Here is a 22,767-nt window from a genome sequence, read left to right on the forward strand (position 1 = left end):
CATGCTTCTTTGCAGTCTTTCAATATTTTCTTCAAAGTATGGCTCAATCATATAGATATAATGATACATACCATACTGTTGTTGGGTGTGGATTTGTGTGTGCTTTTATGTGATACTGTAAATGGGAAATGGTATGTGACATTAGAAGGGTCTTCCAGCTTTCTCAAGTTACCTTCTAGTCATCCATTGCCAGAATGTGCTTAGAGGTAAATTTAGACTCAACACTGACTGCAAGTCTTAAATATAAATAATGAGGCATCAGCGCACTTGTAAGAAGGAATTCTAGGAAATTCTAAGATTCAATCCGACCTTGTTTATTATAGCATACCTTTAAACACAGTTTATATATAGTGCACTATTAGTACCATATTTTTGTTTCTTAAAAATACCCCAATATTAAACATACATATAATAGTGACAATATATGTGTATATGTATATACTCTATATACCTCCCCTAGTCCAAATGGATTGTGCATCTATTTGCTGTCAATGGCAATACCCCACAAAGAGTTAAAATCTACAAACTAGCGTCCTGATTTACTAACGTCCTGTGTTTATGACCCTGCTGCCGTTAGTGCGGAACAACAACAATGTGTACCGTTGTTATCGTCATGTGGGGAACTTTCCTCACACTTCAGGCCACAGTTGAGAACAGAAGATGTTACATAACAATGCCAGTGTGTTTGGGCCTCTCTTGGGTACAGACTGTATCTCTACATTTATTTCTTTTACACCACACAGGGGCCAAAGTTCATCCTCAACTGAGGAGTACCTTAGTTGTACTGTTACGCTGCTGTTTAATTTTTTATCAATTTATTTCAATTAGAAAGGTTAGCTGCGGTTGCTCATTTTAATATGCCATTGACGGTGCTAGACATTCTATCCATTTTGACTGGAAAAATTTGATTATTCCAGTCAAAATGGATTGAAAAGATATACTGATAAAGTGTTTACACTAAACTGTGTGTTGACCATATTCAATGAGATTTTAATCATTTGCTGTGGGCCAATAAATAGTGGGTGGCGGACCACTGTTGACCCACGCACTTTAGTTTGGATAGCGTATATTGAAAGACGCCAATTGACGGCGAGTTTCCATTGAGCCAATGTTTTTAGTGGTGTGTGTCTCAGTCTGCCTTGTGATTGGTTAAAGAACTCCAACCCTTTCCCTCCAGACTCGCGGAATACCTCCCCCGTCTCCGTGGTGATGAAAGAACACATTCTTGACCTTGAAGGGCCATTAATTCGCTCTCGTCTCAACCCAACCCGCTTCCTCTTTCTCGCTCACGTGGCAGCCACCTCGAAATCTTGTCCGAGACGATTTCAGAATCGTCAGCGTGCGCAGATGAATAATAATTAACACACCAATGACGTGTAGTTTGTTTGGATCATAGTTTGAAAGAGTAAACAATCATTTGTTTATGTTGTTTTTAGGTCTATTTTCAAGGGCTTTTTTGTAGAGGAATGGTCTGTGTGTTGTTTACTCGGGTGTAGAATTGCACAAATTCATAAGAAGAGCTGTTCCGGGTATTTTAACTCTCATGTTACGGATTTCATTCAAAGGCTCTTGGGAGAGTATCAGTTTTTTGAAGAGTTTTTAAAACGTTTCTCAGAAATAATTTGGTTTCCACTTTTCTTCTGTTTTGCTCATCAACAGTGGAACTCTGATTTACGAGCAAAATTAGGAGAAATTGTGATTTTATTTAATAAACAGGTCAGATAGTGGAATTTATAATGTTGGGAGGGTAACTTTATTCATTCACTGTCATAATCGCAGTTCAAATGAGGTTGGATGGCAATGGCATCCATTGAGTTAAATGTCTGCAATAAAAGCCACCCACAGCTACTATTTTTTGTTTTCGCGCCTAAACACTCCTCGTGCTGAATTGTCTCCTCCCACTGAACTCTCTCTCTCTCTCTCTGCAGGCCATTCCTTGGTAGATCATTCAATTCTTGGAATAAAGCGCCACGTGCTGCCGTGTTCCCTCTGTGCTTGGGTTCACCCGATAGTGTGTGTGTGTGTTTTGAGTGTGTTCCTATGAGGGGGGATGTTTATGAGATCCCAAACCACTACAATCACGTGCCCAACGGTTGTGCAGTACAAAACTATTGCCAGATAACAGAAAACGACTTCCTGGCTTGTGTTCTGCAACTGAACTCACATTGTACATGTTTTTTTTGTACTGTGCAATCTTTGCATGGTGATTTTATGTGGAAATCATTTAAAGAATAGTGTTGGTTATGAAATCTTTTATTTTGTCCTCAATTGACAGGCCAGAGGTTAAAAGCAGCGTTATGTTCTGTTAGACGCACACTTGAGGCTCGCTTCTGGGAATCACTGGGCAGTGTGTCCTCAGTCGTGGAGCTCAGCCAAAGGGGTGACCAACAAGCTTTCTTTCTTTTTGAGGGGATTGTCCAGAATCAAATGCATTATTATTGCATAATCGTGGGTTTGTAATCAGATTACTGCATTGTAGGTGCAGAAAATTGGTGGGCATGACGTTTGTTTACACTTATTTGGTCATGCACAACAATATAATGACATCATGATTAGACAAATTGGTGTTTCATAATTGGATATGAACTTTTTGTATTGTTTTTTTCGTATGAAATATTCGTGTTTTACCCTGTAGTAACCTTATGGTTGCTCTACACACATGATTTATAGTTTCACTATACGTATGACTACCTCTCTCAGACTTTCACAGCTTTCACACAGATTATATATAGTTAGTTTTTTTATTTTATTTTTTGTATTCAGTACAAATGCGATGCAATAAGCATAGCTTTATTTAACCAGTGTGAGGATTTATGTTTCTATTTTCAATTTGTCAAGTGTGTCACAGTGGGTTGCGCAACAACCTTCGTTGATGTCTTCAAGTTAGCTAAATGTCGCCCGTTATTCTTAGCCTCTGAACAGGTTTTGTCTCGTCCGGGCGAGAAATTTTAAGATTAAAAGCATCCAAGAGAAGGGAAAAATGAAATACATGCATTCCAAATGCATGGATTTTAGATCAAACCAAGATATAGTGGTTTTGTCCTTAGGTGAATTTATTTAATTGGTTGTCATACATTTCAATTTCTCGCATAAGTATTATTCCATCTATACATGCTACTGATGTATACAGGCGGCCCGGTGGTTAACGCGTTGGCCTCACAACTCTGAGGACATGGGTTCAAATCTAGGCCAAGTGTGTTTAGTTTGCATGTTCTCCCCGCGTGGGTTTCCTCTGGGTGCTCCGCTTTCCTCCCACATTCCAAAACCATGCATTGGTTGGCTGGTTGGACACTCTAAATTGCCCCTAGGTATTGGTATGAGTGTGTATGGTTGTCCGTCTCTATGTGCCCTGTGATTGGCTGGCCACAGATTTGGGGTGTCCCCCACCTTTGTCCCAGAAGAAGCTGGGATAGACTCAAGCACCCCATGTGACCCTAATATATACATATATACATTCCCTGCCATTGTCAGTTCTCCTAGTTTAGACGTAAATTTCCGTCAATGGCAGTAGTTGAGTTTAAAAGGTCAAGACAAAACATCCATTAGTACTTTCCCTTTTGAACAGGAAGAAAAAAACATCTTTTCAATTCCACATGACGCCACTCCGCCTCCTCCAATCAGAGGGCACTTTATTTGCGGTGCAGAGGCTGTGGGAGGAAAATTTTGCACCGCACTTTAAATATCGCCTCAGCCTCGAGCGCAGCAAAAAAAAGAAAACAAGACCGTCAAAACAGCAGTGGGATGATGTGACCATGTTGGACCTGAGTAACCTCAGGTGACCCGTTTTGAACGCCCAAAATTCGGACAGAAAACACCCCGGAAGCATCAGCGAGATCTCCACAACATGTAAGTCAGCAGGCGAATTCGTGTAATTTCTCGATTATTCATTCATTATATATTTATCTGCAGAGATATGTTGCTTCGTGTGTGTTTAAAGGCATGCTTTACTCCCTTTTTGGGGTGATGGTGGGATTTGTGGGCTCCGCTATTGACTGCAGAGCCTCACCCGTAACGTGTTTACATGCTGCCTTCACGGCCACCTACTGTCTATTAATATTCTAATGTCATATGTGCTATTTTTATGCACTATGATAGCGAGAAAATAGCACTATTGCCTATTTATTCCTACCCCCTGCTCTATTTTCTTTATATTTTTATATTACTTGTGTTTTTCTTACTGGGAAAACGCACTTTGAGGAGAAACACCACCAATTTTAGTTATACGCAGCTGTCTATGATGACAATAAAGGCTTTTAATTGATTGATTTTTGTAAATCATTTTTGTTGTTTTAGTCTGGAATGATTAATTGTAGAAGCTGGTCATGAGTTTTTGGAGAGTGTTCAGATTGAGAAGCTAGCAAATCATGTCTTCTCAGTGGTTGTCTTGAGATTGTTCATTACATAATGTACAGGCTTTTTGATTGGCTGTTGAGTGGGTATGTTCTGGGAATGTCGATGGTCAGTGTTGAGTCTGTTGATACTGACATCAGGACTCAGGAGCATTGTGTCCATGAGTCACTGGTGGGCAAATGTGTGTAAACAAGGCGGTCTGTTCACTCAAATGTCCCTCTGAGGCCTAACATCCCATCCCGCATTGTTGGGACGTTGTGAAAACATACTGTGATGTCATGTGTTGTTTATTCTTGTGGTTAACAGTTTGCACAATGGCGGAAACTTGTCCTGCTTCGTCAGTCATTTTTCATATTTTGATGGATGAGTGCATAGCGTGCCGGCTTCACTGTTCTGGGGTCGATGGTTTGATCCTAAGTGGGTCCTTACTGTGTGGAGTTTGCAGGTTGCATGGTAGGCTGGTTAAATACTCTAAATTGCCTCTTAGATATGAGTGCGAGCATGAATGGTTGTCCATCTCCTTGAGCCCTACGATTTGTTGGTCACCGATTCAGGCTGTGCTTGTTGATTTGTAAAGAGAAGGAATCTTAAACAGCATTTTATGGTTTGATTTACAGGAGCAGGTCTTGTGGTAAAATCTGATAGGGTCTGATACTCTAAAAATAGCAGAATCAGGCACTGATACCGATACTGAGCGTCATAAAAATACTAGGTTAAATGCTCCTTTCAAAGAATGCTCACACTGACACAGTGTAGCTTCCTGGAAAAAGGGTTCCCAGAAGGGTGGCCTTCACTGACTGCTTTTGGTGTACTTACAGTACATGTTGAGATGAGATCATGTAGTTTTTGTCCTCCGACTGCTTGAGCAGAAGCCTTTAGATCTGCAGTGAGTATTGTTGATAGTCGATACGTTGCCAAAAGCCATCTGGGATGAATGTGGAGGAATTTGTGTTTGCTAAGTTAGGCATTATTCTTCATCTTCCTCTTTTTGTATCTCCTTCCAGTTAGGCATTAAGATCTTTTGCAGTGTGCTGACTTTTCTTTCTTTTTCTTCCTCTCATGGTTGTTGACTCAACATCTGCATGTGCGTTCTGTCAGTCCGGCGCCATGTTTGGAATTCGGGGTTTAGAGCTTTACAGTCTGGTGTATCTGTGAGACATTGTAAATCTTGGCATAATGTCTCCTTTTCTGCTTTGCTTCTTTACTAATGGTCTGGAATGATGTTAATGATTTATTCTTTGACATCTGATTCTAATAAAAGTTAGAGTAAACAATAACAGCAGAAAATGTGCATTAAAATACATTTGATTTTTAAAACACTTCATGATAACATATGATTACCGAATTAAATTTGCAGAAAAATTCAAAGAAATGAGTAAACAACTGTATATGAAAAAACACAATTGCAATCCTTTTTGTGTCCAGTTCTAGACCATGAACTATGTGGGTCAGCTGGCGGGCCAGGTGTTCGTGCAGGTCAAGGAGCTGTATAGAGGCCTCAACCCCGCCACGCTGTCCGGTTGCATCGATGTGATCGTGGTCCGCCAGCCCAATGGCTCCCTGCACTGCTCGCCCTTCCACGTGCGCTTCGGAAAAATGGGTGTCCTTCGCTCACGGGAGAAAGTGGTAAGATGATGTCAAAGATACTAGCTACATTAGCATAGCATTGTAGTCCGGTTACTAGAAGTGTGACGAATCACCATACAGCACAAATATGGCGTAGAAATAAAAACAAACCTTTATGGAAAATCAATCATATTGGGCTTCGTAGATCGAGGGTTCAATCCCAGGTTCGGCCTTTTCTGTGTGGTGTTTGTATGTTTTCCCTGGGCTTGTGTGGGTTTTTTTCCGGGTACTCCAGTTTCCTTTGATATTTTGGCACACTGCTATCGTGATATAAAGTAGCCAGAATTGTGATAGAGAATTTTTTTACATTATTGCAGAGCATGAGCCTGAACGTGGAGGGTTTTTTTTTTGTTTTTGTTTGAGAACAGGTGGACATTGAGGTCAATGGAGAACCAGTGAGTTTGCACATGAAGTTGGGGGAGAATGGAGAAGCCTTCTTTGTTAAAGAAGCTGAGAACGAACTGGTGAGTGTCGTACATAAGGTGCACAAACGCAACTACTATTCAACAATTAGTAGTTTGCATAGTTTATTTATGTTAACTTGGGATTTAGTCAGGTTACAGTTTTTAAGATGACATTTTAATAAACAAATATGTTATGCATACTTTTTTCCCTATCTCAATAGAAAGTTTGCCATTTGTGTTGAAATGTTTGATTAACTCTTTAGACAAAGGGGAGTGTCAGGTTAAGTAAGTACAATGGATGAGTTGAGAGTCTGATTTCTTCAAATGTAATCATGAAGTTCTTATCTCAGTGGATCGCATTCCCAATCAAACTGATTACTCTAATCTAATCCTGTTTTTGTTACTCATTGATTTTTGTATACATTAGGATGTCCTTTCCACCTTCTAATCAATCTCACACACACACACGAGATGAATGATTTTGAGTACCACTATTTATATGCAAGCAAATTGATGAACAAAATCTGCTAAATGTACAGAACATTTAAATGGCTTCTAATTTTCTTTAAAATCCAGCACTTATTAAAAAAATACAGTTGCAATTATTGAATAACAATCATAGCATGTGTAATATATTTGAGATCATTATGTTTTTTTTTTCCTATATTCACTATTAAGGCAGTATTATAATTCAAGGACTGAATGCATTTTTTTTGCTGTTAAAGATTTACATTGAGGAATCTTTTTGAACTTGACATTTTCTAACAGGAAATGGTTCCAGCCCACTTGGCGACATCGCCCATCATGTCAACAGGTCAGGAACTGATGGACTCCCACTTGAACAGGAGCGCCACACATCACCATGGTACACAATTTTGAAATTCCTGCTATTTTAACCTCTGCTCTTTAACTGAAACCCAATGGAAGGATGCATTTGCTTCTGTATCTGTTTGTTGTCTCTTTGCGGTCAAGATGAGAACGAGAAAACTTGCATGATATGTTTGTGATAAGATATAGAAAAGTTGAATCCGTCTTGGGGTCGAGAGGAATTTTGTAATAACTCGAGAGCGAATAAAAGAATCAACATACACTCACAATATGCTTGATAACAAAGCGAAATAAATGATTACATTTAGGGGTAAAAAGGTTAAAGGTCACGATGGTGGAAAAAAGAACTTCCTTTATGTTACTAGGGAGTGTCAACTAACAAATATGGCGATGCTTTGAATTTCCTGCTTAGGCGGAAGTCTGCTCACTCTCAGTCCTGCTCTTTTCTGTCGTTCAACAGACAACAAGATTTGCGGTCCTGTGCAAAACATCGGTCCGCAGCAAGGCGATGGAGGCACCAATAAAAAGAGAAGGAAAAGAAGGAGGAAGGCTCGGCTGGATGGCGGCGGCGGGGGACGCAGGGACGAGAGCGGGGAGGAGTTTTCCGACGATGACAACATGTTCACTATCGACTTGAGCTCTGACGAGGAGAGAGAAGGAGAGAGTGTTAGGTGGGTACTGTTTGGAATGCACAAACATATACATATATCTATATATACATATACATATACATATACATATACATATACATATACATATGCATATGCATATGCATATGCATATGCATATGCATATGCATATGCATATGCATATGCATATGCATATGCATATGCATATACATATACACATACACATACACATACATATGCAGAGGGGCAAATAACTATTTACTCAACCACCAATTTTGCTAGTTATCCTAACTGAAAAGATTAGAGAGGCCTGTAATTGTCAACATGGGTAAACCTCAACCATAAGACAGAATATGGAGGGGAAAAAACTGAACTGTTTGATTTTATTTCCAAATTAAAGTGGAAAATAAGTATTTGGTCACTTACAAACAAGCAAGATTTCTGGCTTTCAAAGAGGTCTAACTTCTTCTAACGAAGTCTCCACTCATTACATATATATATTTATACTTTTGTCACATTTTAAAAAGAGACTCCATGTGCACATTGTGTGAGGACGCAAAGTCCCCTTGAGAAGCAGCTATTGGAGGAGCTCCAGGAATTTGTACTGTTCCCACATGGCTCTCTGTTTCCTTGACATAATGGAGCAAAGCGAGCGGAGCGGTGGCCCTTGCCGCTGGCTTTCCAAGCTTTTTTAGGAAGTCTTACCACAGAGTTGGCATGGGAAAATTCCTGAGACGCTTTTATTAATTTGTGGAAGATGATTTTAACAGAAGGAGGAAGGGCAGGAGAACTGATAGCATATGTAGCAAAATGGGCACTATTTTCTTGTGAAGGTCTTACATTCCATTTTATGTTTGTGTTTTTGTGAGCAGAAATGTATATAGTGATCAAGCATCTGGAGCCAAATCTGAACGGGCACATCCAAAGAGGTGTTATTTTTTTGCGTTTTTTTTTTTTTTTTTGCATTTTTTTGTGGTTTTTCACTAATACCGTGTCTTTATTTTTATCCTCTCCTAGTCATATGATGAAGGAGTGTCTCTCCATCCCACCTTCCTGCGGTCTGTCCATCTCTTGCCCACAGCAGACTTCTCGTCTCATTTCACACCTTAGGTATTTCTTTCACTACCTCTGCACAAGAACTGACGATCCAAGTATTTCCGTACTGGAGCCACAATCTATTTTAAACGCGTGGCACTTTCCCCAGGAACGCCGACCACTCTCTATCACAAACGCCCAAGAGCGATTCCGAGGTGGCCAGTCGGGGTAAAGACAACCCTGAGATGCTCTGGAGTTGGGGCGAGCTGCCAAAAGCGGCTCAGGTATGAAATAGGATGCCATGTACCATCCAGATTGACCTCACCTACCACCCGTTAATACATTTTAGTGCTCTCAAAATTAAAGCTTTAATATAAATCCCTGAACCTTAACTTTTCATTTTTTGACCCTGCTAAATTAGATTCATTTAGTTTACATTTTGACAGTTGAATTAGCCCTTTTGGCTAAATTAGAATTCATTTAGTTTACATTTTGACAGTTGAACTAGCCCTTTTGGCTAAATTAGAATCCATTTAGTTTGCTTTTTGACAGTTGAATTAGCCCTTTTGGCCACTATTTGTAGTTTCCACTCTTTACTTCTTGATTTTCTAGCCCTTTTTTAATCAAACATTTTATTGTATAGACCATTTCAAGAGGTTTGATATCATTTGAGTCTCCAGTCATGTTGTTATCCAACAAAGAACCCAAATTTTCTTTTCGTTCTCATCTTTCAGCCATCCTTCCTGACGGCCCTTCAGAAGCAAGATGGCACCACCTCAGTCTCTATCCCAGTGTCTTCCACTACTCAATTCAGAACCATCAATCAAGGCGAAACACCCTCCCACCCTCTGTACACATCTCAGCGAGGGGAGACACATACAAGCCTGGGTGGGTCTTGTGCAGAGATGGAAAGTCTAAGCACATGTCATGGCGTCCTCCCGGATCATCTCGATGAAGGCAAGAGCCGAGGAAGTCCCATCAGAAGCACAGATTCACCTACCAAGAGGAAAGGTTGGTGGGTAAAGCAGCCATTAAGCTCTTGGTCAGATGTTTGAATCAGTCCTGTGTCACATTAGAGAAAAGAAGCCAGCATCTTGGTGCGGATGGAGTATACTTGGATGATATTACTGAGCTGGACCCTGAAGTTGCTGCTCTCTATTTTCCTAAAAGGTACGGCAGAATATAGACATGCGGGAGGGAGATATCATTAGCAACCCTTCAAGGAACATTGTTTGTTCTCGCATCGGATTCTCCACAGTGAAGGAGCCGGGAGCTCAATCAGGACGGACACGGACGTGATGATGACTGCCCGGAGCGCAAATCAGTCCCCTCACTCGGAAGGAAGCTGCGGGGTGGACAGCGGAGTGGACGGTCTTCTGGACCACATGGGAGACCTCCCACACGTCGCCATTTCACTTTGCGGTGGCCTTTCCGACAATAAGGAGATCACACGGGGTACGGCCAGTAACAAATCAAATACACGCACTCTTAGCACATACATAATATGGATTAAATATCGCCTTCCCCTAATAAATACTGATATAAAGAAATTATAGCTACAGTGTTCCCTCGGTTATCGCGGTTAATGGGGACCAGGACCACCCGCGCGCGATAAGTGAATTTCCGCAAAGTAGGGATTCCCCTTCAAAAATGCTTAATTTGAATTTAATTCCATTTTTTTTTTTACTTTTTTTTTTACCCCCCTGTATACAGTACACCATATAGAATATGGGTAGAGGGAGTGAAATTCATGTTATAACAAAAAAAACTGTAAAATATGTTGTTTCAATGTAATATTTGTTTTTTTTTTTCTCCAAAAAAAAATCTGCGAAGCTCTGAGTCCGCGGTAGCTGAATCGCGTAGTAGCGAGGGAACACTGTATTTGCATATAAAGGATACTATTGCTGAGCACCTGAATATTGACTAGATTTTTGTGTGTTTTTGATTTGACAGAACACTTCCAGGAGAGGGCCGTTTCTTACCAGCAGTTTTCTGAAAACCCCTCACTTATCGATGATCCCAACCTGGTGGTGAAGATTGGCAACAAGTGTGTATGACGCCCATCCATGTATTGTTTCTCAATCATATTATAGTACAAGTTACAAAGTAAAGCGGCTCAATCAATCATGACTTCCAAAATCAGTCTCTCCATGTGTTGTGTTTTTTAACGCGGTAGGTACTACAATTGGAGTACAGCGGCTCCAGTCATGTTGGCCATGCAGGTCTACCAGAAGCCTTTGCCACAGGTAATGAAGCGCTCATTTGTTTTTGTTTTTCCGCATACCTTTCACTGATGATTTATGCTCATAATTGGTGCTCACTGCAAGCAATAGAATTTGTCTCAAGTATTTTCTTTGAAGTGATACTGAAGCTAATCTTATGCAGCAATAAAATTGTCAATAACTTTGGCTACATACGTAGTAGCCTAATGTAAGATGTCACACTGTTGTTGATTTGCAAAAGGAAATACAAATACAAAACCATACATAGATTTTGTCGTAGGTTGAATGAGTGAGTGCATTAATAGCAGTTTTTTTCTGGCATTAATGGCTGCTTGTTGCTGTTTTAATGCTTTCCAACCAAGCCTGTCCATTTTTTTCCTTCTCCCACTCTCCACTAAATTTTGCACTGGTTTATGTCGGTCATTTTCACTTTGGTGGTTTGTTTATAAACGCCATTTCGATAGGGCATTTGATTTTAGCCCGATGATGTGCCTTTCTGTTGTCTTTGTATCCCAATGGCCTTTACACCGGAGGGACATGAGTTTCTTAACACTGGATTAACGTCATGTCTTTGTCCCTTTTTTTGACTTGTTCTCCCTATTATTTACTCACGTCATGCCTTCCCACGTCCATCTCTAGTTTTGGTGTTTGAGTTATGTCTTTTCTGCTTTCGGCCTCTTCTCCTATTGCCTTCCTGGTCTTTTTGCTCCCAGACAACCTGAGCCTGTATGGGTTTTTTTTATTTATTGATTTATTTTTTCTAATTGCATGTTGATGATCGCTGCATGCGCTTGCGTGTCTTTGTCTCATTCTGTTGCATGTCCCATTTGTTCAGATAGTAAGGGCGCATTGTGGTATGTATGCATTATTTTGTGGGCCCGTCATGTTCTGTGCTTGTCAGTTTTTCAGTTTTTTTTGTGGTATGTGCATGGTTTTGTCCAGGCCTCCGTGGAGAACATCATGAAGGACAAGATGCCCAAAAAGGGAGGACGCTGGTGGTTCTCCTGGCGAGGCAGGAACAGCGACTCTAAATCGGTGGGTGTGCAAATATTTTCCACACGGACGGACCACATGCAGCCGTGTGACCGTCTTTGTGACCGTCCTTCAGGAATCCGTGTCGGAAGCTGCGGGAGACGGAGCAGATGGCTCTCTTACGGCGATCAGGTTCAGTTTCCTTACGTATTGTTTTTTAGTGGTCATTTTGGTAGAAAAGTACATTTGAACTTAATAGAAAAACTAGGGCTTTTCTTATTTTCTGCAACGCATTTTTAATCGATAATTGATAATGACCTATGAATGGAATTGGATCATCTCATTCTTCAGTTGTCAGTTTTGATTCTATAAAGCAGATAGACCTTATTGACCTTTATCCTTATAAGATTTCTTACCTATGTGACCTTTGACTTTTTCAATTTAGTCTATGGCAGTAAAACTTTAAAAAATATCCTTTTTGTATTTCCAAAAATCTTTTCAAGCATTTTTTTCTTAGTTTATATTTAAGACAATTAAATTTGGGATTTTGTGTGATGTGTTATATTGACAGAATGAAAGAAGAGTCGTCCTCCAGCGATGAAGACCACAGACCTCAAACCTGCAAATCCGACACACTCGCTTCGGGCAACGTTTGTTATAAGAAGACTCTTCGGCTCACTTCGGAGCAGCTGGTAAGAATTTGTCAACATCCAAGCTATCAAAATGGTGGTCCGTGGGCCAGATCCGGTCCGACTGTTCCCTTTCTGCGGCCCATGAAAAGTAAATGATGTAGTATGTTGACGTCAAGTTTCATTGAATGCTTTTGTCATTTTTTTTTTATTAAAGAAATAAAAGAATATTTGTTAAAAAAAGAACTCTCAAAAAGAGAATTTGGACAAAATTGAATGTTTATGAATAATAGATAACTGCGATTAAGTGGATATGCCAAGTAGTAGTTTTTTTTTCTTTTTAAACATTGTTTTTTGTGACCTTTTTAGGTCAGCCTGCAATTAAAAGAAGGGCCCAACGAAGTGGTGTTCAGCGTAACCACTCAGTATCAAGGAACGTGTCGATGCCACGGCACCATCTACCTGTGGAACTGGGACGACAAACTGGTCATATCCGACATCGACGGGACCATCACCAGGTCAGGCGACTGCTTTTCCACCACTAGATGGCAGTGTTAGAAGCAGAACCAAACTGTCTGTTGATCGCAGGTCAGACACATTGGGCCACATCCTGCCCACGTTGGGTAAAGACTGGACCCACCAGGGAATCGCAAGGCTCTACCACAAAGTTAGCCAGTGAGTATCAATTTGTGTCCTTCGTGCCGGCGTCCTTTTTCTAACATGTTGACATCTTTCAGAAACGGATACAAGTTCATGTACTGCTCGGCGAGGGCCATCGGTATGGCGGACATGACTCGGGGATACCTGCATTGGGTCAATGAGAGGGGGACCATGCTGCCCATGGGTCCTGTCATGCTCAGTCCCAGCAGTCTCTTTTCTGCTCTGCACAGGTCAGTCGCTACTGAACAGTTGTTGTAAGATACGCAGGAGGAATTTGAGTACTTTACGGTATACGTAGATGTCCAAAATATCCTGTTGTCGAGTGGCTTTTTTCTATGACCATCCAAAAGCCTGTTTGTGGACTTTTTTAAATCGAAAGACAAATATTTTGTGTTGTTTTTCTTGTACTTAATGGATTTATTTGACATTTTTTTGTGGGTTTATTTGAAAGTTTTTTCTGGATGTATTTGAAAGTTTTTGGGGGGATTTCAAATGAATTTTTTGTGTGTTTCTAAAAGGCTTTTCATGATGTCTTTTCAGAATTGTATTTTTTATTTTCAAAACCCTTTTTTTTAGCTTTTCTTTTTCTGACTTTAATAGAATTCCCTTTTTCTAAAATATTTTCAAGTGTCGAAAAGCTTGTTCATCAGCATTCATTCATTTGTCGTTATTTTTTGTGGTTTATTTGAAGGTCGCCTTTGAATTTATTAATTTTTTTAACCTGATTTTAAAATCTGTTTAAATATTTATATACATTTATATTTTCAATCAAGATCAGGCGGACGATGATATTGGTGTGCTGGCATGGAAACAACTATCACACTTACAAAATGTGATATTTCTCTTTAGGGAAGTGATTGAGAAGAAGCCCGAGAGGTTCAAGATTGAGTGTCTGACGGACATCAAGCATCTTTTCTACCCCAATACTCAACCTTTCTATGCTGCCTTTGGCAACCGAGCTACGGTGAGATCCCGCACACACGCCAAAAAAAGACATCTCGAAAAAAGCATTTCCATTAATTAAACTTTCATGTGCCTGATTCCAGGATGTGTATTCGTACAAGGAAGTGGGCGTGCCTCTCAACAGAATCTTCACAGTCAATCCTAAGGGGGAGCTCATACAAGAACATGCCAAAACCAACATCTCTTCGTAAGCTGCATTTACATCATTTTCAACTCAACACTAACATTGCACCAATACTTTTTTTCAATCAATACATAGTACCGTATTTTCACGACTATAAGGCGCACTTAAAAGTCTTCAATTTTCTCCAAAATAGACGGTGCGCCGTATAATCCAGTGCGCCTTATATATGGAAAAAACAGAAAACCAAAAACGAAAAACCACCATTGTCGGATATTTTAAAAAACACAAACAATAGCCAATAGCAATTAGCGTATTTTCATGACTATAAGGCGCACTTAAAAGTCTTAAATGTTCTCCAAAATAGACAGTGCGCCTTATAATACAGTGCGCCTTATATATGGAAAAAATGTCATTAATTGGGGGTGCGCCTTATAATGCGGTGCGCCTTATAATGCGGTGCGCCTTACAGTCGTGAAAATTCGGTATATGTTATTTAGTAAACTAGCCGATATCGACGGCTACTTTTTGATGTTGTAAATTGTGTATTCTAATGCGCGTATTGGAAAAGCCACAATGCTATTTGGAGCCGTTAACTTGAACGTAACTTTACCATCTCCAGGTATGGTCGCCTGTGCGAAATGGTGGACCACGTCTTTCCGGTCCTACTCCAAAAAGATGGAACCGAGTTTCCACCTTCAGACTCTTTTAGCCAGCGAGATTACTGGAGCGAGCAGCCATCCGACGAAAGCAACCAGGACAAAGAAGAGGCGGACTCGCAACTTCTGGAAAGCAGCTAAACACTCCAAAAGCTCCAATCAGGTTCAACCAAACTCCACAATGTGGTTAACTCAGCTGCTGCATTCGATGGCTCTAGACATCTAATCCGTTTGTAGCGGATATCCGCAAATAAGTTTGTAGCGGACATTTACAAATGATGAACTAGTAATCAAAAGAGCCAACGTCAAGGTCAGTTGGGCTGAAAGAGTTAACAGCATCCCGTTACAGGACACCCACGACTGTAAAGTACCAAGATGGAAGGAATCAGGATACCTCAAAAAGCAGTGCAACTGGGACAAAAAAACAGAGAAAAGGACATGTTTACTGACTCGCACACACAAAAAGCACAGTTATAGTTTGTTAAATGTCATTCTCTCATGTTAAAAGTGGTCACATGACTAGGCTACTGTGAACATGGGAGCGGGATTTCCACGTAGAACAATGCAAATGCCGACACGGTCTGAAGTAATGTACTACTTGTTGTCATGGTTATGATCAATGCAACTTTTTATAGCAAGACAAACTCGCGACGGCTATGTGGAATGGTATTTCCTTTTTTATGTGTTGCATTTATGTTGGGGATGCATGCACACCTCACTGGAAAAGCCACTGTACATAGAAATTCATCTTTTGTTTTTATGCCACGATGCTCATGATTGGTGCTCACCTCAAAGCAATAGAATTTGCGTTGAATATTTTTTTTTGAAGTGACGATGAAGATGATTTTATGCAGCAAATTTGCATCAGGTTGAGTTGTAATGCCAATGGAATGTTTCTGAACGCGTCAATCACTTTAGGGAATGAAAAGGTCTTGTATCACGTTTTTTTACGTGTACAATTATGTTGAATTAGTACCACATTCTTACATCAAACATGTTCATCTGTGCTTACATGATAATTGTCACTTCAACATTTTTACATGATCAGTATTATGTGAAAATTATCACCTTTTCCACAAGGTAGTGATCACGTTTTTATGTGATAATTCTCACGTTTTATTATCATGTGATTGTATGAGGTTTATTATGGGACGGTATATACATACTCACCCTCATGTGAAACCTTATATAATGATAACTTTTTTGTTATCATTGACAGGTTTTATATGATACTAAACTTAAATGTAATACTAGACTTTTTCCTTTTTTGGGGGGTTGGGTAGCAAAACATTTCCATTCTCATTGACAGCAATATGTTGGGCAGTTTTTAATTTTTAGATCAGTTCATCATTACATTAATATTTGTACTGAGATAATGTTTGCATGTGTTTTTTTTTTTTCGATTAGAAAAGCACCATGACTGACTGGTCACCTCATTTCTGGTAGAAAGTGAAATATCATGATCAAATGCATAATTTTGTGTGTGTGTGTGTGTGTGTGTGTATGCAATTATTTATAACAATGCAAACCACTTCTTGAGATTTTTAAGTGAGCGTTTTTATGATGATTTCATTCTTTCTGTGAAAGATTTAATAAAGTTATTGACAAGTTCATGGTTGTGTACTTAGTGGACACATGTCCAATCTATTTTGACATCTCCAAGTCAAAATGGATTGGACGTCTGTTGCTGTCAATGGTAGACAGTGCCTTTAAGTTGTTGATTTATATTTTTTATAGCAAAGGCAGCTTAACAACTGAATATAGATTGAAAGCATTTAATATCATTTTTTTAATTTAAATTTACTTTTATTTATTGATTTTTAATTTTGGAAAGCGCCATATTACTGCTTTCTTTCACAGGGTGGTGGCCCAATAGATAAGTCAACAGTCTGCCACCTCTGTGGTTCTGGGTTCAATCCCCAGTTCCTGCAAAGATTTTCCAAATATTATTCAGGTAAATAGATGAGATGAGAGTATAAGTATTACCACTTTCTCCCACAGGGTGGTGGCCCAGTGGCTAAGACATCAGTCTACCACCTCTCTGGTCCTGGGTTCGATTCCCAGTGTCTGTAAAGATTTTCCCAATATTATTCAGGTAAATAGATGAGATGAGAGTATAAGTAATACTACTTTCTCCCACAGGGTGGTGGCCCAGTGGCTAAGACATCAGTCTACCATCTCTGTGGTCCTGGGTTCGATTCCCAGTGTCTGCAAAGATTTTCCAAATATTAATCAGTTTAGAAGAATAAGTTCTATGTCTAAGTTTGTAACTGAATAAGTATTTAGTGGTGGATGAAGCATTTTGTCCAAAAATGACTAAGTGTTTCACCCCCTTTCCTTGGATAAAACGTTTCAACACCTATATATAAGTGGGGCACGAGTTGGTGTAGTAGGTTGCTCACTCGCCTTCGGCCGGAGAGGACCTTGGTTCGATCCCCGGTGTCGCCGGTTGACTGACCAAGCAAGCGGTCGAGAGTCGGCCGAAGGCCGACTCGAGAACGCGACATAAAGTGGCCCTTCCAACTGTCTTCCGAACTGCCGAAGGCAGTTCGGAATAAATTGTTTTACTGAAAAATATGACTAAGTGTTTCATTTAAATTAAAAAGGTTTTTCTTTTTTTTTATTCTTCTTATTCCATTTACTACATGGTGTAGTGATCAGCCAAACGACAGCGGGGATCGAACCCAGGTCTCCCGGGCGGGAGTCCAGTGAACTAACCTCTGCGCCAACCAAGCGGCTACACTTTCCTAAGTCATCATTAGAGTGTCTTGACAAGAAGTACACAGAAACAACTAAGTGAAAATGTGTCCGAACCGGGACTTGAACCCAGCTCTCCCAGGTGAGAGGCGGGTGAGTTAACCACTGATCCACAATTTGGCTACACTTCACCTTGTCATTATTGGAAGTTCTTGACCACAAATACATAGAAACAACTAAGGGAAAATGTTTCCCAACCGGGATTTTGTTTTACTATGTTAATCATGTCAACCGTAAAAATTAAAACAAATTCATAACTTATTATTAGCAATCAACGCGTTCAGGAAAGTCAACACCTGGTCTATTATAAGTGATCTTCAGCCCCCATAAATATTTTTTTCCTTTTTTTTGTTCTTTATTTTTATCACAAAACAAAAACACCTCTGGTAAAAAAGAGCCTGTGTTGTCAAGCTTTTATTTGTTTAAAAAAATGGGATTTTTCACTATTCTCAAAATAGATGTCAGTTTATTTGATCATCAATTAGTAGTCGTCCTCGTTTTTAATTAAAACTAAAAAATTTAATTTACTCATTTTAGGTTTTGTTTTTATTTTTTTACATTTGTTTTTTTTTTTAAAAACAAAAGCGGTGCAACAGAAATGATAGACTTTTTTTTTTGTAAGTATTCTGATTCCAGCGGTCCTCAATGGAAAATTGAGAACTACAAATCCAGTTTTTGGTTGTTGTTTTTTAAATTTGAGCTATAACCATGAAGATGACAGACAGACATGATTAATTTTCACACTCCTCACATGTTGTTATATAGGGCACTGGATCTGGGCCCATAATAATTTTCAAATTGCACCACATAGAAAAGGTATCCAGAGCTCCTGGACTGAACAAAGCGGCAGCAGAATCCTTTTTGTCAGCGTTCATAAGGAATACCGCTTGGCGGAGTCACCACAGCGCTGGTGAATACGCATGTGCTCTGTCACGCGGTATTGTCGGGAAAAGCTCATGGGGCAGCGGGGGCAGGGGAAGGGCCTGACCCCCAGATGAGATCGCATGTGGCGGTTCAAAGTGCCACGTTGGCGGAAAGCGCGTGGGCATAGGGAGCACTTGAACGGCGCCAGCGTGGAATCCACATGGGCTTTCGGACAAGACAAAGAAGGGCCCGCTGCTCTTTCTCCTTCCGACCTCCCGTCCGGGAGACGAGAGAATGTCAACCGAGCGCCTTCCCGTTCGTCGCCAGAGCGGTCCGACGGACTCGAGACGACCAGACGGTCATCGCCACGAAGCGGGGGGTCGTCGGGAAGGTGCGTATGAAGTACTCTGACACACTCGTGCTGTTTTGTTAACACGACAAGTCCTCGGTCGTCTTCCGAATGGGCCGTTGGATATTTTCTTGCATAGGAGTCCTCCGGGAGAAACATCTCGACGGGATGGAGACCTAAACTTTCTCCTGAAGGCTCTTCCTCCTCCACGACAGCTGGTCGTAGATTCCGGGGCGACGTGATGACTTCGCTGCCGTGATGTATGACCGGTACCGGAGCACAGATCTCGGAGGTGGAAAACCTGGAACCTTGGTCCAAATGGGCCGTATTGAAGAGGGTGTCTATTCCTGGGGTTTTCCTGGAAAAGGCATCAGCGAGCGTTACACGGCCATCCGAGTCCCGAATAGGATCATTTGCTGGGTTGGCATAGTTCATTTCCATTGGCGGAGGAGACTTGACGAGAACATCCCGCAGCTGCTCCATCTCCAAGAGGCAGGCGGCGGCCAGAAGGTTTTTGTACTGTTGCCCACTCTGAGCAGAAGGTACCGCTCCCGTGTAGATGAAGTCCAACACAAGCTCCAGGACAGAGTCGGCCAGACACGGAGCACGGAGATCCACTAGAGAACCCGTTGAGGAGAGGATGGCGGCCAGAACTGGACTGGAAGCTGCCAGAACGCACCTGGTTTGAGATAAGAGCGAATATCAGGAAAAGGCAGCATTTATTGGAAAACCCAATACCAGTGTAGTGGGAGGGTGCTCCTTAGCCAGAGAATAAAGACTTGACATTTTTAGATCAACCATCTTCATCATCATTATGATGATTATTTGTAGTGTAGTATTCAGAATGAGTGTTTTAAGCTCCCAAGTGGGACTTACTTGTGTGCCGGGTATAAGCGAGCCGGGTCCTGTCTCTGCCTGAGCACACAATCGCACAAGTGATCTCGTTCCCGTTGGTGGTTCAAAGTGGCAAGTAATGAAGCTGCGTGGCCTCCAGCTCTCTTCATACAAAAGGGACAGAAAACATCAACAAACTGCAACTTTTTTACAGTGAGTTAGTTCAAATGAAATGGTGTGAAAGTGCTCTCTTACCTCCATGTTGAGATTCTCACCACCACGCTGAGTTTGAATGAAGGCAAGACCCATGGTGGAGGATATATCCCTCTGGAAACGGATCACATGCTTTTAGCGACGGAACCTCGGCATGACGTGAAGGAACAGCTGCTTATAGGGAGAGCTAGCTTGTGACGTTGGCCCTTTCCATCGCCCTTTATGGTGGCTCCACAAAGACCAGCCCACTGAGAACCAAAAAGAGTTCTAGCAAACAGCAGATCTTGGCGTCTTAAGGACAATGCCGTTGATGATCTTTCTAAAAGAAAAGTAAGAGCCATGAACTGTGCAAAACTGTGTAAACTGACACAAATTTGAATGCTTCATCTTGGTTTGTTGTATTTCTAGAATGCAAGGGTGCCTGCCGCCCACCACGCTGACTGACGCTGTGTTGACAAGTCCAAATCAGGACTTTTCTCCACCCCAGAACACCACGTGCAAGTCACACTTGTCAGTTGTTGGCCATCTACTATTTCCAACATACAGTGGAACCGTGAGTATATTTCTCCTGGCGCCAAACCAGTGCAAATGCAACTGGGTATAGCGGAAAAAATTGAGCTCAGCGCCCCATTTATTCGATTTGGTTGGTGTTGTAGCTGTTAGACGCCCTCCGTTGCTTCCTTTGTAGGATATTAATTCAATCATTTAATGCAATAACAGTTCCCTATCAATCAGAAATAGATTGATGATCCAAAAAGTAGAAGCTAAACACAATAAAATGCATGTTTGAAGTCAGATTTTTACTTCAGGTTAGACATGAACAGGTACCAAAGAATTTTCTTTTTAAAAATCCAACTTCAGTGTTCTGATTGGAAACAATGCTTTGTTCGGACATCTTTTAAAAGAAAATACAAAATAGAAAAGATCATTCCTTTTCAATGCTCAGGTTTTTTTTCTTCTTTTTCGTTTTTTAACATTAGAACATTTTCCACAACATTAGACTTTGACACATGAAAGCATTGCAAATCACAAATTGCCATTTCAGAGAGTACAAAACATGACAAAAGTGACGATAAGTAGAAAAAAAAGACGCAAGCAAATTACACGATGATTATAAAGCATTTGATTACATCATAAAGTGGCCTGAGAAGTTACTTCGTGTCGCCATTACTTCAAGTAATGGCGACACGATGGATCAACAACAACAACAAAGAAGAGAACTAAAGAGTTGCATCCGCCCAGTTAAAAATAAATAGTAGAAACAATTAAAAAGAATTTCAGAGTCATCTGAACCTGCCAGACCACCTGTGCAAATAAAAAGAAGGAATTTCTAAGTTTTACATTATAGTTTGACATAATACTGTTTTTTTTTTAAATCTAAGACTTCATAATGCATGTAAGACACTGGAAGATTGTTTAGTGAGTTAGAATTGTACTTTTGCGCTACCGAGTCCCAAAAAAGAAAAGATTAACAGCGAATTGGGCAGTCATTGGGATCAATGGAGTCCAGAGTTAACAGAAAATGGGCATGGGGAAAAAAACATTCAAATGAAGGGAGGAAAAACACGACAATAGGATAATACCCAGAAATCCTGAGATGGAAAAATACAGCTGAGCTGACACGGTGCTACATAATTTCATATTGTAAATTACAATGAACAATTAGTTGTTGCATTGCCAGAGGTCTGCAGTCTGAGGATAATATTGCAATATTAAAAAGAAAAGTACCAGTCATGTTAAACATTCCTGTAGTCTTGTAGATAGATACATGATTTCTATGAATGTGTGTGGTTAAACAATCAAACGATGCATAGCTCAACAACTGCGTTATATGATAGAAATTGTCTCCGTTTGTTGCATTTTTATGAAAAGAAAACTACAAATATACATTATGTAAATACCATACATATGACTGAAATTATTCAGTGTGGTAAGATATGATAAACATTCTGCATTTACATTTTGTTGTTGTTTTTAGAAAAGTTCAGAAAATTGACCCTTTAGAGCAGGCATGTCCAAAGTCCGGCCCGCGGGCCAAATAAGGCCCGAGGACAAATTTTGACCGGCCCACGGCCTCTATCATGAAATCAATAATACACGGCCCGCCAGCACTGTTGACCACAGTATAAAATAAATGTGTACAAAAAGCTATTTTTCACTTCACCAGAAGATGGCAGTAGCCCTGTGGCCGCACTCTGGCCGCCGTGACCCTTGCGTCATTGTTTCAGCCCAGCCCATTTCTAAAATGTAAACAAAAAAAGGAAAGTTGACCGGGAGGGCCGCCGCATCCAGGAGAAGTGGAAATTTGAGTATTTTTTCACTGAAATACGAAACAACTGTGTCTGCCTAATTTGCCAAGAGACTGTGGCTGTTTTCAAGGAATTCAACATTAAGAGGCACTACCAGACGAAACATGCTAGCTACGACAAGCTAACTGGGAACGAACGCGGTGAAAAAGTGAAGCAACTGGAAGCTGTTTTAACGGCACAGCAAAGCTTTTTCACAAGAGCCCGTGAGTCAAATGAAAATGCCACAAAGGCAAGCTACGAAGTGGCAACGCTAATTGCAAAGCACTGCAAACCTTTCAGTGACGGTGAATTTATTAAAGACTGTGTAATGAAAATGGTTGAGAAAATTTGTCCCGCGAAGAAG

The 22,767-nt window shown here is 40.6% G+C and overlaps 2 protein-coding genes across 3 annotated transcripts; one reads left to right on the plus strand and one right to left on the minus strand.

Moving 5' to 3' along the window:
* Window positions 1-3,640: 3,640 nt before the first annotated feature.
* lpin1a (lipin 1a) lies at window positions 3,641-16,709 on the plus strand. Of its 2 annotated transcripts, XM_077712822.1 has the most exons (23): window positions 3,641-3,846; window positions 5,776-5,976; window positions 6,345-6,440; window positions 7,149-7,245; window positions 7,669-7,879; window positions 8,710-8,766; window positions 8,855-8,947; window positions 9,042-9,156; window positions 9,607-9,883; window positions 9,949-10,042; window positions 10,131-10,327; window positions 10,826-10,919; window positions 11,049-11,118; window positions 11,734-11,820; window positions 12,037-12,129; window positions 12,203-12,258; window positions 12,638-12,758; window positions 13,065-13,213; window positions 13,284-13,370; window positions 13,433-13,585; window positions 14,205-14,319; window positions 14,402-14,505; window positions 15,062-16,709. In XM_077712822.1, exons 2-23 carry the CDS (start codon window positions 5,785-5,787, stop codon window positions 15,237-15,239), a joined length of 2,736 nt encoding a protein of 911 aa, XP_077568948.1. In that variant the 5' UTR covers window positions 3,641-3,846; window positions 5,776-5,784; the 3' UTR covers window positions 15,240-16,709. The 2 variants fall into 2 exon arrangements, with proteins under 2 accessions (XP_077568948.1, XP_077568949.1); XM_077712823.1 differs by lacking the exon at window positions 11,734-11,820 and having other exon boundaries at window positions 3,642-3,846.
* A 1,764-nt stretch (window positions 16,710-18,473) lies between these two features.
* LOC144194441 (uncharacterized) lies at window positions 18,474-21,261 on the minus strand. The gene is made up of 3 exons (XM_077713524.1): window positions 20,158-21,261; window positions 19,945-20,066; window positions 18,474-19,747 (listed from the first exon to the last, which is right to left on the minus strand). Exons 1-3 carry the CDS (start codon window positions 20,209-20,211, stop codon window positions 18,727-18,729), a joined length of 1,197 nt encoding a protein of 398 aa, XP_077569650.1. The 5' UTR covers window positions 20,212-21,261; the 3' UTR covers window positions 18,474-18,726.
* Between the last annotated feature and the right edge of the window lie 1,506 nt (window positions 21,262-22,767).

The sequence above is a fragment of the Stigmatopora nigra genome, chromosome 3 (assembly GCF_051989575.1).
Source record: "Stigmatopora nigra isolate UIUO_SnigA chromosome 3, RoL_Snig_1.1, whole genome shotgun sequence".
Lineage (NCBI taxonomy): Eukaryota > Metazoa > Chordata > Actinopteri > Syngnathiformes > Syngnathidae > Stigmatopora > Stigmatopora nigra.

Coding starts and splice junctions, on each gene's coding strand:
- LOC144194441 (XM_077713524.1), bottom strand. CDS start 20,211: ATGGGTCTTGCCTTCATTCAAACTCAGCGTGGTGGTGAGAATCTCAAC. Junction 20,067..20,157: donor GTGAGAATCTCAACATGGAG/GTAAGAGAGCAC, acceptor TTTTGTATGAAG/AGAGCTGGAGGCCACGCAGC. Junction 19,748..19,944: donor CGCTTATACCCGGCACACAA/GTAAGTCCCACT, acceptor ATCTCAAACCAG/GTGCGTTCTGGCAGCTTCCA.
- lpin1a (XM_077712822.1), top strand. CDS start 5,785: ATGAACTATGTGGGTCAGCTGGCGGGCCAGGTGTTCGTGCAGGTCAAG. Junction 9,884..9,948: donor TTCACCTACCAAGAGGAAAG/GTTGGTGGGTAA, acceptor GTGTCACATTAG/AGAAAAGAAGCCAGCATCTT. Junction 13,214..13,283: donor ATCGACGGGACCATCACCAG/GTCAGGCGACTG, acceptor TGTTGATCGCAG/GTCAGACACATTGGGCCACA.